This window comes from Notolepis coatsorum (assembly GCF_963971535.1).
Source record: "Notolepis coatsorum genome assembly, chromosome: 5".
Taxonomy (NCBI): domain Eukaryota; kingdom Metazoa; phylum Chordata; class Actinopteri; order Aulopiformes; family Paralepididae; genus Notolepis; species Notolepis coatsorum.
The window spans coordinates 37,509,200-37,528,309 of NC_140169.1; the positions used below are offsets into that span (position 1 = coordinate 37,509,200).

Sequence of the window (19,110 nt, forward strand, 5' to 3'; positions counted from 1 at the left end):
AGAGCAGAGCTGCCTGCACCTCAATATATGTGTCTCATTCTAATTCCCTCTCTGTCTGCTTTCTCCACTCCCAGGCACAGGTTGTACCAACACCCAAGCTGCATCCTTTGACTTTGATACTTACACCAAACACACACCACAGCATACTTACTCACTCATCCACACACTGCACTCACCACTGATTCTAATACAAAACATTCCATTGTTCATGTGCTTATGCTTTTGTTTGTTTAGATTAGGATTTAGATAGGTTTAAATAAATCATTTTTGTTAAATTGTTATCACGTGTGGACTCCCTATTTGTCATAAATTACCTGTTTGTGACACTACGTCGCCGAGAGACCAACTAGGAGACTCCAGGACCTAGAGGAGGAAGAGGAGGGATATCAAGCCCACCAGCACGAACATACTTTGGACCAAGAGGCCCAGTACAGCCCCGACTTCAGCCCCGAGTCACTGCACTACAAACCCCCGACCCAACTCAAGGGTGAGTTTGACGTACAGTCAGCACCGAGGAACAGCACCTGGGGACCCGGCCTCTGGTACCCACCAAGTACTAACCCACGACCACCCGTACGGGGAGACTCGCCCAGGAGGCCTCTTCCCCTACACTCACCAATGAACCAGCCATCCATGGCATCTTACCTTGGCACACCGACGTTCCCAGACTTTACGCGCGAGGACAGAGCACAGTACACGGAATTACGCATGTGTTTAGAGACTATGATGTCCGATGTCCACGACGAGTCGTACAAATATGCCATCCTCCTCAAGCATCTCATGGTGCCCAGAGCGCATAACATAGCGCTGGCATATTCCAACTCAAGCACCCCATACTCCGCGGCTCTGGTGGCCCTCGACGCGTGCTATGGACGCATATGGGATTACGTGATCCAAGAAATACGAGATATCGACCGCCTCCCCCCAGCCAAAGACAATAGAGCACTGGATGACCCCTCTATCAAGGTACAATCCCTTGTGGGGATGCCGGGGTCCCAAAAGGAGAAGGGGAGATATGAACTGTATGCTAATTCTAATGTGGAGCGGATACTGGAGAAGCTCCCTCCAGCCCGCCAAGAGCGTTTTCGGCGGCAGAGAGACCACCGTGACCCCAACGGCCCAGAACCATCCCTCCTAGACCTGGCTGCTTTCCTCGCAAGGGAAGTTAGCAGTCTACGACTGGACACATTCGTGTGGAGTGGCTCTAGCCCAAGAGATGGACCTCGGAGGTCCAACGATAACCGCCGGTCAGTGACAGTTATGCACCAGGCCGAGTCAGTGCCGCAGCACAAGAACCACAGCACCCCCCACGTGAAGGGGAAGTGGAAGATTGTATGCCAGTACTGTGAAAATGAACATTGGCTGTCTCAATGTGACACCTTCAAGAAGCTGACCGCTGACGAGGTGAGTCAGTGGATCAAAGCCAACCGCCGCTGCTTCCGCTGCGCGCGCAGCCATATGGCAGCTGAGTGCCACCTAAAGAAAAGATGCAGCAAGTGCGACGGCGCCCACTTGGAGGTCCTACACGACAGCAACAAGAGGAGACCCGTACCCCCAAGCAGCTCGAGAGTGAACGTCATGTACATAGACCCTGCGAAGAGCGGGAGCTCCCGAGTGCTATTGAAGGTGGTCCGAGTGCTCCTAAGCTACGAGGACAAGGTCATGGACACTTACGCCGTCCTAGATGATGGGTCAGAAAAGACTCTCCTCCTCGCATCCGCCGCAGCCCGGCTGGGTCTGCGGGGGACCGAAGAAACAATGACAATCCGTACCATTAGAAGAGACCTGAAGACCATAAAGGGTGAAAATGTCTCCTTCACGATAGCAGCGGTCGAGCAGCCCGAGAAGCAGTATAGCATCACTAACGCCTTCACCAGCCACGACATGGGCCTGTCACGGTACACCTACCCCATCACAAAGCTGACGGAGAAATACGTGCACCTACGTCAACTACCTATACCGCTCATCGAAGACGCCACCCCGACCCTGCTCATAGGATCCGACCACGCACACCTCATCGTCCCCACGGACCAGGTCCACATCGGGCCCAGAGGCTGTCCAGCAGCGGTCGAGACCCGCCTGGGTTGGACACTACAAGGCCCCCTCTCCGGGTCTTCCAACCGACCGACAGCCCCTCGCTGCCTCTACACGAGGATAAACGAAGACGACACCACCCTCTTGCAGCACGTCGAGAGGCTATGGACATTAGACGCGATGCCCTTTAAGAATGAAAAGAAACTCGTTCGCTCAAAGGAAGACACTTATGCCATAGCCCTCCTCGAGCAGAAGACAAAGAGAGTCGAGGTCAACGGAGTGATGAGATACGCAACTCCACTCTTGAGGCGAGAGGGTATGCCCACCCTCCATGCCTCAAAAGAAGCGACAGAGCGATATCTACTGAACACCGAGCGGCGTCTAGCCAAAGACACCACTCAAGCCACTGTGTACCGCGCTGAGATCGACAAGCTGATCACAGCGGGACACATAAAGAAAATTGACATTCAAGAGGCCGACCAGACGACTGAATCCTGGTACGTGCCCCACCACAAGGTCCACCACAACGGCAAGGATCGCATTGTATTCAACTGCAGCTACCAGATCGGACTACAGAATCTGAATAAAGAACTCTTGCCCGGCCCGACACTCGGCCCCTCTCTCCTCGGCGTACTACTACGTTTCCGCCAAGACAAGGTGGCCATCAGCGGCGACATCAAAGGGATGTTCCTGCAGGTGCGACTAGTGGAGGAGGACAAGCCCCTGCTGCGGTTCCTATGGAGAGAGAGGATCAACGACGAGCAACCATCCATCTACCAATGGGAGGTCCTCCCCTTCGGCACCACATGCAGCCCATGCTGTGCTACGTTCGCACTACAAAAACATGTGACAGAAGACCCTGAAGCTGACGAGGAGGTCAGACAAAGTGTAGAGAGGAGTTTCTACATGGACAACTGTCTGCAAAGCGTCTCGACGCCAGAAGAAGCCGAAGCCCTCCTACTCAAGCTCCGCGCCTCACTGATCAAAGGCGGCTTTGATCTCCGGCAGTGGGCCAGCAGTGACCCTCAAGTACTTCGCAGCCTCTCCCCAGAGACAAAGGCAGCAAGCAGCGAGACCTGGATGGCGACCACCCCAGGTGAAGCACAGGAAATGACATTGGGCCTAGTCTGGCGCTTCAAAACAGACTCGCTCCATTACAAATACACACCCCTGACCCCGGAGTAGGGAAGGTCGACCCCTCTACCGACCACCAGACAGAGCGTATACAGAACACTCGCAAGTCAATACGACCCGCTGGGGTGTATCCTACCTTACACCACTCGGGCGAAAATGATTGTACAAGAGCTGTGGGACAAGGAACAGGGCTGGGACGACCCCATACCCGACCACCTACCTTCCACCTGGAGAGAGTGGGAGAGAGAACTCAGCTCACTCCAAAATGTGAACATACGCCGGAGCTACTTCCCACCCACGGTGCGGCTGGAGACGTGCCAGATGGACCTGCACGTCTTCAGTGACGCCTCGGAGGTAGCCTACGGTTCGGTGGCTTACTTGCGGGCCCGAGAGGAGGGAGGAGAAATACACACAGCCTTCATCCTGGCTCGCTCAAGGATAGCCCCCCGCAAGCAACAATCGATCCCGCGTCTAGAGCTCTGCGCAGCTCTGGTAGGCGCGCAACTCGCCACGTTAATCCAACGTGAACTCACCATCCCGGTGCAAAGAACAATCTTGTGGTCAGACTCCATGACCGTACTCACATGGATCCAGTACGATTCTTGTAGATACAAGGTCTTCGTGGGAGTCAGAATCACAGAGATTCAAGACCTGGTAGGATCAGCGTGCTGGAGGTACGTGGACACGAAACAAAACCCAGCCGATGTCATCACACGGGGGATGTCCCTAGATGACCTCACACGTCACAATATCTACAGTGACGGTCCTGAGTTCCTCAAGCTCCCGGAGGAAGAGTGGCCTACCCCCACCCCACGGGAAGCTAGTGAAGAGGAGGCCGAGATCAAGAAATCTATGTTCTGTGGGCTGATGCACCTCCCAGCCCCCACTGACCCTAACATAGACGACTGCCTCACCTTTGAGAGTGCGCAGCTAAAAACATTCCTGTGGCACCACCCTGATGTTCCCCCCACTACAGACATTGACGCATCGAACTACGCAGAGGCAGAACTCCTTCTGCTACAGCGAGCCCAAAGAGACTCGTTCCCCGATGAGCTAGACTGCCTGCAGGGAACAAAGCCAATCCCGTCAGACAGCAGACTGCTCCACTTGGCCCCTGAGCGCGACACCCATGGCCTCATCAGGGTGGGTGGTCGTCTGAGACGGGCCCCGGACTTAACGGATGACGTCAAGTATCCTATCGTCCTCAACAGCCGACACAAGGTCACTGAGCTCATCATAAAGAAATACGACGAGGATGTGCACCACGCTGGGGCAGAGAGAGTCTTCGCTGAGATCCGACGCCGTTATTGGATACTGCAAGGAAGAAAAGCAGTACGTCGCTTCCAGCGGACCTGTCTAGACTGTTGCAAGTGGCGAGCACAGCCCAGTATACCCATGATGGCCGACCTGCCTCCCTGTCGCCTCCGACTCGGCGAGAAGCCCTTTCACTCCACGGGCGTGGACTGCTTCGGCCCACTCTACGTGAAGAAAGGAAGAGGGACAGAGAAGAGGTGGGGCATTGTATTCAAATGCATGACCACCCGAGCAGTACACATAGAACTCCTTCCGACCATGAGTACGGACTCATTCCTCATGTCCTTCCGGAGATTCACAGCGCGAAGAGGAAAACCGTCTACGTTGTTGTCTGATCACGGGACAAACTTCAAAGGCGGAGAAAGAGAGCTGAGAGAGAGCTTCCAGGCCATGGGCCCAGAACTTAAGACCCACCTCGCTCCCTATCAGATCGAATTCCAGTTTAACCCCCCGAACGCCCCTCACTTCGGGGGAACCTGGGAAAGAGAAGTACGTTCCATAAAGACAGCTCTGTACGCCGTGCTTGGGGCCCAGACCGTGGCGGAAGAAGTCCTCACGACAGTCCTCACAGAGATCGAGGGAGTATTGAACTCAAAGCCCCTCGGTTACGTCTCAAGTGATGTAGCAGATGTCGACCCAGTCACCCCCAACACTCTCTTGATGGGGCGGCTGGACCCTGCGCTTCCACAGACGGTGTACAGACCTGAAGAAGCAAACGGCAGAAGAATGTGGAGGTACAGTCAAATATTGGCTGACCAGTTTTGGAACAGTTTCCTCCTCCACTACCTACCGTCTCTCCAAACCCGTCAGAAGTGGGTAAAGGACAGAGACAACTTACAAGTGGACACAGTCGTTATGATCATAGACCAGTCACTACCCCGAGCTATGTGGCCGGCCGGCCGCGTAAGCAAGGTGATCACTGGTGCCGACGGGAAGGTCAGAGCGGCAGAAGTTATTGTCCAAGGGCGGACCTACACCCGACCCGTGGCGAGGCTGATAGAGTTGCCGAGGCTCCCTGACTCCCCTGATGACGATCATGACCCACTGACTTAGTAGATTGCCCTACTCCTCACAACAGACATTGAGCAGTTGACTGGACTATTAATCTGTCTCCCTTAACTAATTAGGTGCGGACTAATTAGGAGGCGGCTGTTGTGAAGGGCCAGATTAAAACTGAGAATCTACCTTTATTGTTTGATATACTTTGTATATTATTTATATATACACGGAATATCCCTTTACCTGCGTTCAAACCAGAGTAATATTCGCTCTCCTTATTGGACAGCGCCCTAGGCGCCACCTCGCAAGCCCCCAACGTCAGGTTCAAAGACAAGTTCAGGCATGTCAGAACATGCCCGGAGACAGCGTATTGATCCCAGACAAGGACTGCGGTTTGGGACTAGATAATCACTTAAGTATATATACAGCGCAAGGTGCGCACAGCAGTACGATCACCTGCTTGTCCATCTAAACAAGCCAACGTAGTTCATCGTGTAAATTGAGCACTCATGCGTTGAGAACATGTGCGAATAGAATAGTAAAGTGTCAGAGTTTAATGCAGTAACGTCAAGTTCGACCTAATCTAATGTGAAGTAAATAGTCGTTCATTTATTGTATATCGTGCAACCACAGTTCGTTCGTGTGTAGCATTACCCAGCGGTTCGTCGTGTTTTAGCTAGTACCTTAGCCAGGGTGTGTGGCCTAAATACGTCGCCCGCACCCGAGGAGGCCTAGTCGGAGAACCGTTGGACATGTGCACAGGAGAACCAGCGTCGGCGATTGCAGAACCATTACTGGTTGGATTATATTGATTTGGAACGTGTTACCCGGAGAAGAGCCTCGTTGATTTCCACTATCGTTTGGGATTCAACCTCGTGAGGATTACAACTCGGGCTAGCCTCATGGACAGAGGCTGGCTGGCTGTCATCATTGCTATCGAGCATTTGGATTACAGCTATTGCTTTGCTGCTGATCGTTGGATTTACAATGACCGACTCCTGTACGTGGAGTCTCTTTATTCTTCATTGAATCAGACTGAGTATCCGAACATTCCTCTACCCTCTAGGCCTTACAACCCCGGAGGGAACCCATTGTCTCCAGGCGGTACCAGCGTTGCCTTCTATAGTTGCTATTATACGACCGGTGGTATCAACTTAGACCCATCGTAGGATTCCTGCTATTCCTAGTGACTCATGCTACTGACTGACTTTACGCATATTCTTCGCCATACAAGCGCAACCCTAATTCTCATTCTGTAACCTAATGTTGCATAATAATAAAATACCCTCAAATACTATTTCTTTGTCAATGCCGTGTTCTTGTGAGTGTTCACCATCTATATTTGATGTACTGTCTGGCCAGTAATTAAAGTACATAACTAGCAGTGGTTTAATCTATCACAATCTTTAATACAGTCAGGGTTTTGTAACCCCTCAGTTACACAACTGCTACAAAATGCGAGGAATTCTTGGGAAACTTACCGATTACTAAGCTTCCTGTAGAAGTGAGAACTACCCTTGAAACAGAAATATCAAAGGAAGAAATCACCAAGGCTATTAACTCATTGCAAACGGGCAAAGCACCCGGTCCCGACGGCCTACCTGCTGAATTTTACAAACTGTTCATAAATAAATTAATCCGCCCTTATATGGACATGCTCAAAGACAGTCTCAATAATGGTAAATTACCACCAAGTCTAGAATTAGCAACAATCAATGTACTTCCTAAGCCCTCTAAGGATAAACAACTTTGTGACTCCTATAGGCCCCTGTCAATGTTAAATGTGGATTATAAAATATTTTCTAAAGCACTCGCACTAAGAATGGACCCTGTGATGTCTCTCTTAATCCACGAGGATCAGACGGGTTTTATTCAGCAGCGACAGGGATCTGACAATATCAGAAAACTTTTTCATATCATTGAGCTCTCTAAACAAACGAATGACTCAAGACTTGTAATCTCGATGGATGCTCGAAAAGCTTTTGATACAATAGAATTTGAATATCTTTTTTATACTCTGAAACAGATGAATTTTGGTGATGTTTTCATTAATTATATTAAGATGCTTTATTGCTCTCCGAAGGCACAAGTGTTGACAAATGGTATACTTTCCAAACCCTTCCAATTGGGACGTGGAGTACGACAGGGCTGCCCACTCTCCGTATATCTGTTCGCCGCAGCCATTGAACCGTTGGCGGTGGCAATACGGAACAACAACAATGTATGTGGCATAAAGACTGGAGCAAACGAATCCAAACTCTCACTATATTGTGATGATTTACTAATTTATATTACCCAACCAGATAAATCCTTGCCGCAATTACTCAGCATACTAGAGGCATACAGTGCCATATCTGGTTACACGATAAATTATGACAAGAGTGAAATAATGCCACTAAATAGTGTTACCACCCACAATACCCACCCAATGATTTCCCATTTTAAATGGGCACCAAAAAGCTTCAAATACCTGGGAATCCAAATATCTAACGACCTGAACCAAATATACCAAAATAACTATCTACCTATTATGGAAAAAATCAAAACAGACCTATACAAATGGAAAGATCTACCAATTTCTTTAATTGGACGTGTTAATGTGGTCAAGATGAATGTTCTGCCTAAATTAATTTATTTGTTCCAGTCAATTCCACTCAGCTGTCCACCAAGCTTGTTTACATCACTGAATAAAATCATTTCAATGTTTTTGTGGTCCCAGAAACGGGCTAGGATCAGATTAAAAGCACTACAGGCTCCCCTGAATAAAGGGGGCTTAAACCTCCCCAACTTCAGACTGTACTACCTAGCCTGTCAATCACGTGTTATTTGGTGTTGGCTCAACAGTGAGAGGCTGCCCACACCAGCATGGGTTAAACTGGAAGAGAACATAATCCATCCTACTCCACTACAGGTAATCCCCTATATAGACACGCAAAAAACCCTTAACTCTATCACTAAAAACCAGATTATACATCATACCTTTGCATGTTGGAAAGAAACTATTAAACTAATGGGAAATCAAAATACCTTGTTAATGAGCATGCCCCTGTGGAACAACCCTTGTGTCCCCAAAATCATTAGTGATGGAATATCTGAAAATTGGAGAACCAAGGGAATCAGCGAAATAAGAGACTTGTATAACCAAAGCATCTTTTCTGATTTTAATTCCCTGAGAGCGAAATATAATTTACCTTCATCCATCTTTTTTAAATACCTACAGATACGGAACTGGGTAAAAAATAACAGTTATAGCTATCCCCATATGTCTGAAACACCAATAGAGAAACTGTTTAACACTACAAAAACATCAAAGGGCCTGATATCTAAAATCTACACACTGATGAACACTGAACAGAAAGATGATAAGATGCTACAACAAAAAGATAAATGGGAAAAAGACATTAAACACAAATATACCATGAAAGAATGGCAGTCATTGCTCCAGAACTCCCAAACAACTTTAACAAATACCAACCATAGGTTAACTCAATGTAATATACTACACAGAATTTATTATACACCTCACAGATTATATCAATTTAGCCACGAGACATCACCCAATTGTCTTCGATGTCAACATGCTAAAGGGGACCTAATCCACACGTTCTGGAATTGCCGGAAGTTAAATTATTACTGGAAATTTATATTTGAACAACTTTCAAAAATTATTGGAAAAACGATGACTCCTGACGCACGAATAGCTATTTTGGGTGATATCTCTATGCTGAGTAACTTTGACAACTTTGAAAAGAAATGTATCCTGTTAGCAATGTCTGCTGCAACATTTTTTATTCTTTGTCATTGGAAATCTGAACCCCCTCCCCCGACTAAACAATGGTGGGCAGAACTCCTATCCTATTGCACACCTGAAAAAATCATGTATAATGTGAAAGGAAAAATAATACACTTTCAGAAGATCTGGGGTCGGGCAATGGATTACATACCAAATATGGGTATAGAACTGGAGAGAGCTAATTGAAGCATAACATAGATTGTGGATGTTGTCTTTTTATATTCTATATTTGTCTGCCTGTTTTTTTTTCTTTTTTATTTTTTTAATTAATTTTTTAGTTGTCATGTTTATTATTTTATTCAGGTAGTAGCACAGACAATCATGGTCTTAAAGTAAATCATGCATTTGATAGTTTTTTTTGTACTAGGAAGGGTCGGGGAAGGGTTAGTAATTGTTTAGTTAGGAAATGTAATTTATATATTTATAACTTGCATTTTACAACTGTATGTAAATGAAATGTTAAAAGCAAATAAAAGATAATAATTTAAAAAAAAATAATATATTTTAACGTTTTAATAAAGAACCGAAAATCGAATCCACAAAATCAAATGTATCAAATCTGAAACTGTGTGTATCGTTATGCCCCTACTATGTACACACACACACAATGGTAGACATACAGATGTGTGTGTGTGTGTGTGTGTGTGTGTGTGTGCGTGTGTGTGTGTGTGTGTGTGTGTGTGTGTGTGTGTGTGTGTGTGTGTGTGTGTGTGTGTGTGTGTGTGTGTGTGTGTGTGTGTGTGTGTGTGTGTGTGTGTGTGTGTGTGTGTTGTAAGCCAGTGTACCGTTGATCAGGATATTCTTCAGGACCCCATCCTCCTCAATCTCTGTTCTCTCCTGCCCATTCTCTTTGATCCTGTATGACACACACACACACACAGTATTGTACTGCTGTCAATTATAGTATTATCTACAGGGTTCGAGTTATCACCTGAGAGCTATGGGGGCCCCCTGAAAAAAAAACCCATCACATCCCCTCCTAATGTACAGTTTCCTCCCCCTCGTATGTATATATTTTCTGTTAGGATCTGTTTAACAGTACTGTATATTTGTATATATTGTAGGTCACAAATGTAACAGTACTGTATTATAATGTGTATGTCATCATGTATGTCATTAATGTCATGATATATATCTGTATATCTCTATGTTGTGTATGTCATAAATGTCATTATGAATTGAAAATGGGTGACCCTGATGTAAACAAGACGAAAGTCTTTCTCTGGTCTGCATCCCCTTAACAATTGTGTGTATTGAGCCGTACTGTATTGTGCCCATTCTGCAATCTGTTACAGTTTTCAATCAATCAATCAATCAATCAATCAATCAATCAATCACATCACACAACAGTCTAATCATTAGACTATTGTGTGATGTCATTATTCAGTCTCATTATTAACCATCAATATTTGTTCATTTTCTTACTCACCTCTGATATATAATGACATATTTACTTATTTGCATCCGATCAAATAATAACAACAATTTAATTTGAAGAATTAGACCAAATTTATGAACTTTTATTTGTCTCTGCTCTTATGAATAAAAAACTAACAAAAAAATCTAATGGAAAATAAATAGTTGTATGGCACATAACAGCAGCATTTACCTCCTTGGCAATAAATAACCAGCTATATTTAGTTTTCCAAAAGGTCCACTGACTCGGTCCCCAGCATTGTGGTGGTTGAGCAGCAGCGCAGTCCAGGTGGAGACTCTGGTCTGGCAGTGTCAACCAGTAGCACTGCTAGCAAGGACGCGGGAACTAGGGGTGCGGCAGGGGCTGCAGCACCCCCTGCTGGCGGGGAGTGTAACTGCAAGGTTGTTTTGGCTTTATTTATTCCATTGTAACCGAGGCTACATTACATTTACATTTAGTCATTTAGCTGACGCTTTTATCCAAAGCGACTTACAAGTTCTGTACGACAAGACAGCAAGAAGGGTACAACTCTATCAGCTGAGTAACAATGTTCATCAAGTGTTGCGTGTTACAGTGTAGGTTAGTTTATTAGGACAAGTGCATGACAGTACGGTTAGTTTTTTTTTTTTTTTTTTTTTTTTTTTTTTTAATCATTTCAGATAATGGTTGAAGAAGTGAGTCTTTAGTCGACGGCGAAAGATTGGACGGGATTCGGCTGTCCTAACTGGGATGGGTAGTTCATTCCACCATTGTGGGGCAAGGACTGAGAATAGGCGGCTTCTCTTTGATGACCCTCCGGGAGCTTGGATAGGAGTAGGCTACTCAATGTCACAGAGCGGAGCGGCACTGCATATTTACCCTACTCTTGGAATGCATTGCCAGATCGTCATAGGGGCGCTGTCTCGATAATGCAGTGTTGTTAACAGCGTGTAGCCGACGCATGAACCGGTTGGGATTCGAATAGACACGGCCTGGAAGCGTCAATGCGGAACTGGAAATCCGTTGGTAAAAAAAATATACTCAGCCTGGAAGTTTTGGGACGCTGAATTCGCAGTAAAGGAATATATCTGCGGTTTCCCTGGCGTGAACAAGCCAGCAGAACTATCCGAGCCCCCGGGAGGGTGGTCGAAGACCTTTTGCATGTCTGCGATCATGTATGCGGGGAACGAATTGCAGAGGGAGGGCGCCGCGCAACAGGTGGGGTAAGCTGGGCTGTGATGTGTGCATCAAAACGATTACATGTTTGTCTCGCACACTCCGCAGAGCTGAGCGTGAGAGCGCGGTCTCTAGTGAACGAGAGTGTTGGTTTACCAGAGTGGTAAACCTATGACGTTATTATTATATCACTTATCTCAGCACCCCCTCATAAGTCATAACACGTTTCACGTTTCAGACCCTGTTGAACTATCGCTCTAGCCTCTGACTCAGTATCCATCTGCAGAACGTCAGCCCCAGCACTCTCAGGCCCCACGCACGCTGAATGTGAATCTGATTTGACCAAAGCAGAGTATACACACAGACAGTGGAGCTGTTTGCAGATAGCGAGCATTTTGACTTGTTGCGTGGTGGCGATGTCTCGCAGACAATACAACTACAAGTATAATTATATAATATATATATTTTATAAAAAAATATATATATAAAAAAAAAAAAAAATCAAAAACGATCAATATCTCAGCACCCCCACTTCCCGCGGACTTCCCGCGGCCCTGACTGCTAGCTGCTGCGCTAACAGCATTAGTTAAAGTCTTTGACTAGTCTTTGGCCTTTTTATGAAGACGAAGCTGTCCAGCCTTGTGGCAGGTTAAGCATTTTTTCCGGCGGCATGTGGTGTACACTGTTTACTTTTTACTTGAGTCGCAGACTTGCAGTTGCAGGACATAACGTTAAGCTTGCTGCTTCTTCTTCACCAATGGGTTGGAGGAGTAGCGTTAAACACGCTCATGGGCGACGCATAGGGGCTTGGAGGTGAAACGCAGCCTATTCCATAACATTAATTACTCTGTTATTTTTTAAACTGAAAAGACTAATATTATCTATTAACAATTTATTTAGGTAAATATTACTAATTCGTACATTTAAAAAAATATATAAAAAATATATATATATATATATATATATATATATATATATATATATATATATATATATATATATATATATATAAAAATTAGAGACCCCCACAGCTGTTGTTGACTATGGGGGCTCAGCCCCCATTGGCCCCCACATCATTCGAACACTGATTATCTATCTATCTATCTATCTATCTATCTATCTATCTATCTATCTATCAATCAATCTACGTATCTATCCATCTATCTATCTCAGAATGTTGCACTAAGGTGCGTTACTATTGTTTACAAATATTTGAATGAGGATTGCAATGACTATTTACTATAATGTATAGTAGTATAGTATACATATAAACAATACTTTGTGACAGAGCAGGGTACTAACTTTTAGTATGGTATGAATATAAATATAAACAAGGCTCTGTGACAGAGCAGGGTACTAGCTTCTAGTATAGTATAAATAAATATAAACAAGGCTCTGTGACAGAGCAGGGTACTAGCTTCTAGTATAGTATAAATAAATATAAACAAGGCTCTGTGACAGAGCAGGGTACTGACTTCTTGGTGGAGGTGCGCTTGCCGTTGACGATGCGCGTGGAGGTGGAGACAGATTTGAAATTGCCCATCCCCCCTCCTCCTCCACCTCCTCCCATGTTATCCATCCTATCAAAGTCTCCCAGGGAGGAGAAGGAGGTGAAGTCCACTGGAAGAAAGGAGAGGAGAGGAGAGGAGAGGAGAGGAGAAGAGAGGAGAGGAGAGGAAGATGGAGGAGGAGAGAAGATGAATGAGAGGAGAGGAAGATGTATGAGAGGAGAGGGGAGGAGAGGAGGAGATGAGAGGAAGATGTATGAGAGGAGAGAGGAAGGGATTAGGAGAGGAGAGGAAGAAAGATGTATTAATGTATGTATATGTATTAATGAGGTTTCCCTCATTTACAGTCACGTCGAGTGTACATACAGAAATAATCAAAAACCACACAGCATATAAAATCATAACAATAAGACAACAAGACGGAAGAGAGCAGACCTCTAAATGGTAAATGCCGCATTTATATAGTGCTTTTATCCAGAGCACTTTACAAATTTGTTCCTCACGCTCACCTAGGGCTGGGCGATATAACGATAACGATAATTACCGCGATATATTTTAATAATCGATATAAAAAAAATATATATCAAAAACAAAAAATATCGCTTTTTTATTTTTTTGTGACCTGCAACAGGGCAGTTTTAAAACCAGAGACAGTGGACAGACTTGTCTTTCTTGCCTGCAACTTAAAGTAATGGCTTTGCAAATGACAATACTGACCAAATTGAGATTTATTTTTCTCTTGTCCATTTATTTTGTTTGCTTTCTAATTTAAAATACAGCTAGACTAAACGGTGCACATGTGCAGTGGTTTGTCCACCAAAAAAGCGCCAAAAGATAGAAAATAAACTAGCAGAGCCAGAACTGTTCAACTCCCCTGGAGCCACAGCCAGCAGAGAAGCCGGTTTACTTTCGCTTTCAAACCAGCTGCAGCCTGATAACTGGAGTGTGAGGGGATGTAACACTAAAGATGGCGGCAACAACAAAGAATTGCTACAAAATAAACATACATCTGTTGTTTAAAAAAATAAAAAATAAAATACTATAATAATAATATCGAATATCAAATGATATGATATTGTTATCGTTATCGCGATATCATTTTTGGCCATATCGCCCAGCCCTACGTTCACCCCTTCACTCACACATTCACACACCGATGGAAGAGGCAACAATGCAAGGTGCCAACCTGCTCATCGGGAGCAGTTAGGGGTTAAGTGTCTTGCTCAAGGACGCTTCAATGCGCTGCCCGTGAGGAGCCGGAATCGGACCGGGAACCTTCTGATTACCAGAAGTCCGCTCTACCTCCTGAGCCTGAGCTCCTGTCGCCCCCCAATTCACCTCTAGTGAACTGCAGACACCATCTCCTCAACTAGTTCATCAACTTGCCTTGAGTCGGAGCAACTACAGTTGAAAATAGCGCCTGCAGTTCACTAGAGTTACTCTCCTCCGGCAGAGGCTCTCTGAGCTTAGAATACACAGAAAACGTTGGCTTTATGTCTCCTGACAGAACAGAATGGTAAAAAAAATAACAGGGGTGTTCCTTTAATATGTGACTGTCTTACCTCCAGCTGAGGGGAAGGAGAAGAAACGACTGGGACCCAGACGGGAGGAGGAGCCTTGGTGGCCATGGAATCCATGATGAGCATGCATCCCACCGAAAAAAGAGAAGTCATCTGAGAGATAGATAGATAGATGGATAGATGGATAGATGGATAGAGACATTGTTCACTGAACATGTCTCAAGGTGTCCTGACCGTGTCTCAAGGTGTCCTGACCGTGTCTCAAGGTGTCCTGACCGTGTCTCAAGGTGTGCTGACCGTGTCTCAAGGTGTCCTGACCGTGTCTCAAGGTGTGCTGACCGTGTCTCAAGGTGTCCTGACCGTGTCTCAAGGTGTCCTGACCGTGTCTCAAGGTGTCCTGACCGTGTCTCAAGGTGTCCTGACCGTGTCTGTGTCCTGACCGTGTCTCAGGGTGTCCTGATCGTGTCTCAAGGTGTCCTGACCGTGTCTCAAGGTGTCCTGACCGTGTCTCAAGGTGTCCTGACCGTGTCTCAAGGTGTGCTGACCGTGTCTCAAGGTGTCCTGACGGTGTCTCAAGGTGTCCTGACCGTGTCTCAAGGTGTCCTGACCGTGTCTCAAGGTGTCCTGATCGTGTCTCAAGGTGTCCTGACCGTGTCTCAAGGTGTCCTGACCGTGTCTCAAGGTGTCCTGATCGTGTCTCAAGGTGTCCTGACCGTGTCTCAAGGTGTCCTGACCATGTCTCAAGGTGTCCTGACCGTGTCTGTGTCCTGATCGTGTCTCAAGGTGTCCTGACCGTGTCTCAAGGTGTCCTGACCGTGTCTCAAGGTGTCCTGACCGTGTCTCAAGGTGTCCTGACCGTGTCTCAAGGTGTGCTGACCGTGTCTCAAGGTGTCCTGACCGTGTCTCAAGGTGTCCTGACCGTGTCTCAAGGTGTCCTGACCGTGTCTCAAGGTGTGCTGACCGTGTCTCAAGGTGTCCTGACCGTGTCTCAAGGTGTCCTGACCGTGTCTCAAGGTGTGCTGACCGTGTCTCAAGGTGTCCTGACCGTGTCTCAAGGTGTCCTGATCGTGTCTCAAGGTGTCCTGACCGTGTCTCAAGGTGTCCTGATCGTGTCTCAAGGTGTCCTGACCGTGTCTCAAGGTGTCCTGATCGTGTCTCAAGGTGTCCTGATCGTGTCTCAAGGTGTCCTGACCGTGTCTGTGTCCTGATCGTGTCTCAAGGTGTCCTGACCGTGTCTCAAGGTGTCCTGACCGTGTCTCAAGGTGTGCTGACCGTGTCTCAAGGTGTCCTGATCGTGTCTCAAGGTGTCCTGACCGTGTCTCAAGGTGTCCTGACCGTGTCTCAAGGTGTCCTGACCGTGTCTGTGTCCTGACCGTGTCTCAAGGTGTCCTGACCGTGTCTCAAGGTGTGCTGACCGTGTCTCAAGGTGTCCTGACCGTGTCTGTGTCCTGACCGTGTCTCAAGGTGTCCTGACCGTGTCTCAAGGTGTGCTGACCGTGTCTCAAGGTGTCCTGACCGTGTCTCAAGGTGTCCTGACCGTGTCTCAAGGTGTCCTGACCGTGTCTCAAGGTGTCCTGACCGTGTCTCAAGGTGTCCTGATCGTGTCTCAAGGTGTCCTGACCGTGTCTCAAGGTGTCCTGACCGTGTCTCAAGGTGTCCTGACCGTGTCTGTGTCCTGATCGTGTCTCAAGGTGTCCTGACCGTGTCTCAAGGTGTCCTGACCGTGTCTCAAGGTGTGCTGACCGTGTCTCAAGGTGTCCTGACCGTGTCTCAAGGTGTCCTGACCGTGTCTCAAGGTGTCCTGACCGTGTCTCAAGGTGTCCTGACCGTGTCTGTGTCCTGATCGTGTCTCAAGGTGTCCTGACCGTGTCTCAAGGTGTCCTGACCGTGTCTCAAGGTGTCCTGACCGTGTCTGTGTCCTGATCGTGTCTCAAGGTGTCCTGACCGCGTCTCAAGGTGTCCTGACCGTGTCTGTGTCCTGACCGTGTCTCAAGGTGTCCTGACCGTGTCTCAAGGTGTCCTGACTGTGTCTCAAGGTGTCCTGACCGTGTCTCAAGGTGTCCTGACCGTGTCTGTGTCCTGATCGTGTCTCAAGGTGTCCTGACCGCGTCTCAAGGTGTCCTGACCGTGTCGGTGTCCTGACCGTGTCTCAAGGTGTCCTGACCGTGTCTCAAGGTGTCCTGACCATGTCCTGACTTACCGAAGAAGTTAGCGAAGGGGTCCTGCCCCCCGAAGAACTCTCTGAAAACCTCGTCTGGGCTGCGGAATGTGAAGGTGAACCCTGGGAAATCTGAACCCAAGTCTGACGGACAACTGGAGGAGCCTGGAGGAGCGGAGAGAGAGAAGGGGAGAGAAAAGGGAGAGAGGGGGGTGCGGGCGAGAGGAAGAGAGAGAGGGGGGGAGAGAAGGGGAGAGAGAGGGAGAATATGAGAGAGGAAAAGAGAGAGGGTCAAGTCAAGTCAAGAGTTTTATTTGTCACGGCATACAAGCATACAGTGAAATGCGGGGGGTCTTGCCCGCAATGATTGTGCAATAATACAATAATAAGAATAGGATGAGAATAAGACATCTGTGCATATAATACAAGTAATAAGAATAAGACATAACAGGTATACATAAAGTTTACAAAAAGCATGGTAAGGTGGGTGGTCAGGTGGCGTAGCGGAGATTGCGTTCGTCACCAACGCCGGAGACGCTGGATTCGCCTGTTCGAATCCAGTTCCCGGCGTTGTCACCAGCTTGGCTGGCCGTTCACACTAATACAATTGGCAGTATTAGAGGGTGGGAAAGCTGGCGGGGTGGGTCCGGGTCGTTGTAAACAGCAACTCCTACAGTTCGGTCGGGGCGCCTGCTCAGCGCGGATAGGATCTAAGGGGGGTAGTGTGATCCTTCCACACGTTACACCCTCTCAGTGAGAGTCCGCGCTGCCAGGTGAAAAGAAGCGGTTGATTGGCTAGACGTGTGTCGGAGGAAGCATGTGATAGCCTCCACTCTCCCAGACCGACTGTGGGGGGTAAGTGCGCAGCGACCAGGAAGGGGATTGGGAATTGGCATAACGACTAATATTGGGATGGGAGAAAATCGGAGGAAAAAGGAGAAAAAAAAAAAAAAAAAAAAAAAAAAAAGCATGGTAAGACATGCTAAGGTCCTGCAATAGTGCAACACACTGTTAGCTACGGATGAGGCACTGGGTCTTATGTACACAGGCGAGAGGAAGAGAGAGAGGGAGGGACGATTGAGAAAGGGGGGAGGGAAGATAGGGGAAAGGAAGAAAAGAGATTGAGAGGAGGAGAAGAAGAGGGGGCATGATGGAGGAATGGAGTGAGAGAGGAGGTAGAGAAGAGAGCGTTCTTATACGGATTAGATTAAATGAATGGAATCAATCAGAGACACACATACGAAACAAACGACTTATAGTGTCACATTAAGTTAGTTGCCTGTCACAAAAACATGACTGACAGTTGAGCGTTTGATGTTCTTACCTGTGTGTCTCGTTCGGTCACTGCCAAAGTTGTCGTACGAGTCCCGCTTGCTCTCTGTAGGCCGGGATAGAGGACAGATCACCACTCATCCATAGACACAACATTAAGCCAGGATAGAAGACAGATCACCACGCATCCATAGACACAACGTTAAGCCAGGATGTTTTCATGTTAAAAGGGATAGTTCAGATTTTCTTTTTACCTATTTCTTATTCACCAATGAGGATGTAGATCAATAGAGTCCTTTCTTAGCACAATCCATGCTGTTCCTCTAACTAGCTCCGGATAGTTTAGCCACAACCCAATGCAAAGTCAATGAGGTCAAGCTCCTGTCTGTGAACGCTCACTGAAATGTACTCCACAGTGCACACAAAGTAGATTTCAGTGGGCCTCATTCAGCTTGTTTGTGGCTAACTATCCGGAGCTATGTACAGTATGAGGAACAGCATGGATTGTGCTGAGAAAGGATTCTACCGATCAACATCATCACTGGTGAGTAAGAGATAGGGCTGGGGTTCCAAAATGATTCTGAAAGATGCCCACCCTTATTATTGGTAGGAAAAAAGAAAAGGTCTAAAAAAAAGTCTAGAAAGCCTTGAATTCCATCTCATAATTGATTTTGCCGTTTGATTTCTGCTAGAGGTACTGTGTTAATTAAACCTCTCCATCAACTCCACTCCTAGTATTACCTTATAATATACGTTACATTATAGGCATAAGTAATTGTATGTTTCGTATTGGCAAAAGTCCAAAA

The 19,110-nt window shown here is 46.8% G+C and overlaps 1 protein-coding gene across 1 annotated transcript in view; it reads right to left on the bottom strand.

The window, feature by feature from the left end:
* The window catches only part of dnajb2 (DnaJ heat shock protein family (Hsp40) member B2), a 103,356-nt gene that overhangs the window by 54,978 nt on the left and 29,268 nt on the right, over window positions 1-19,110 (bottom strand). Inside the window, exons 4-8 of the mRNA XM_084314495.1 lie at window positions 18,357-18,410; window positions 17,075-17,197; window positions 14,917-15,027; window positions 13,322-13,466; window positions 10,060-10,130 (exon numbers count right to left, since the gene is read on the bottom strand). Of these exons, the coding sequence (XP_084170621.1) occupies window positions 10,060-10,130; window positions 13,322-13,466; window positions 14,917-15,027; window positions 17,075-17,197; window positions 18,357-18,410 (504 nt within the window). The remainder of the gene's footprint in view (window positions 1-10,059; window positions 10,131-13,321; window positions 13,467-14,916; window positions 15,028-17,074; window positions 17,198-18,356; window positions 18,411-19,110) is intronic.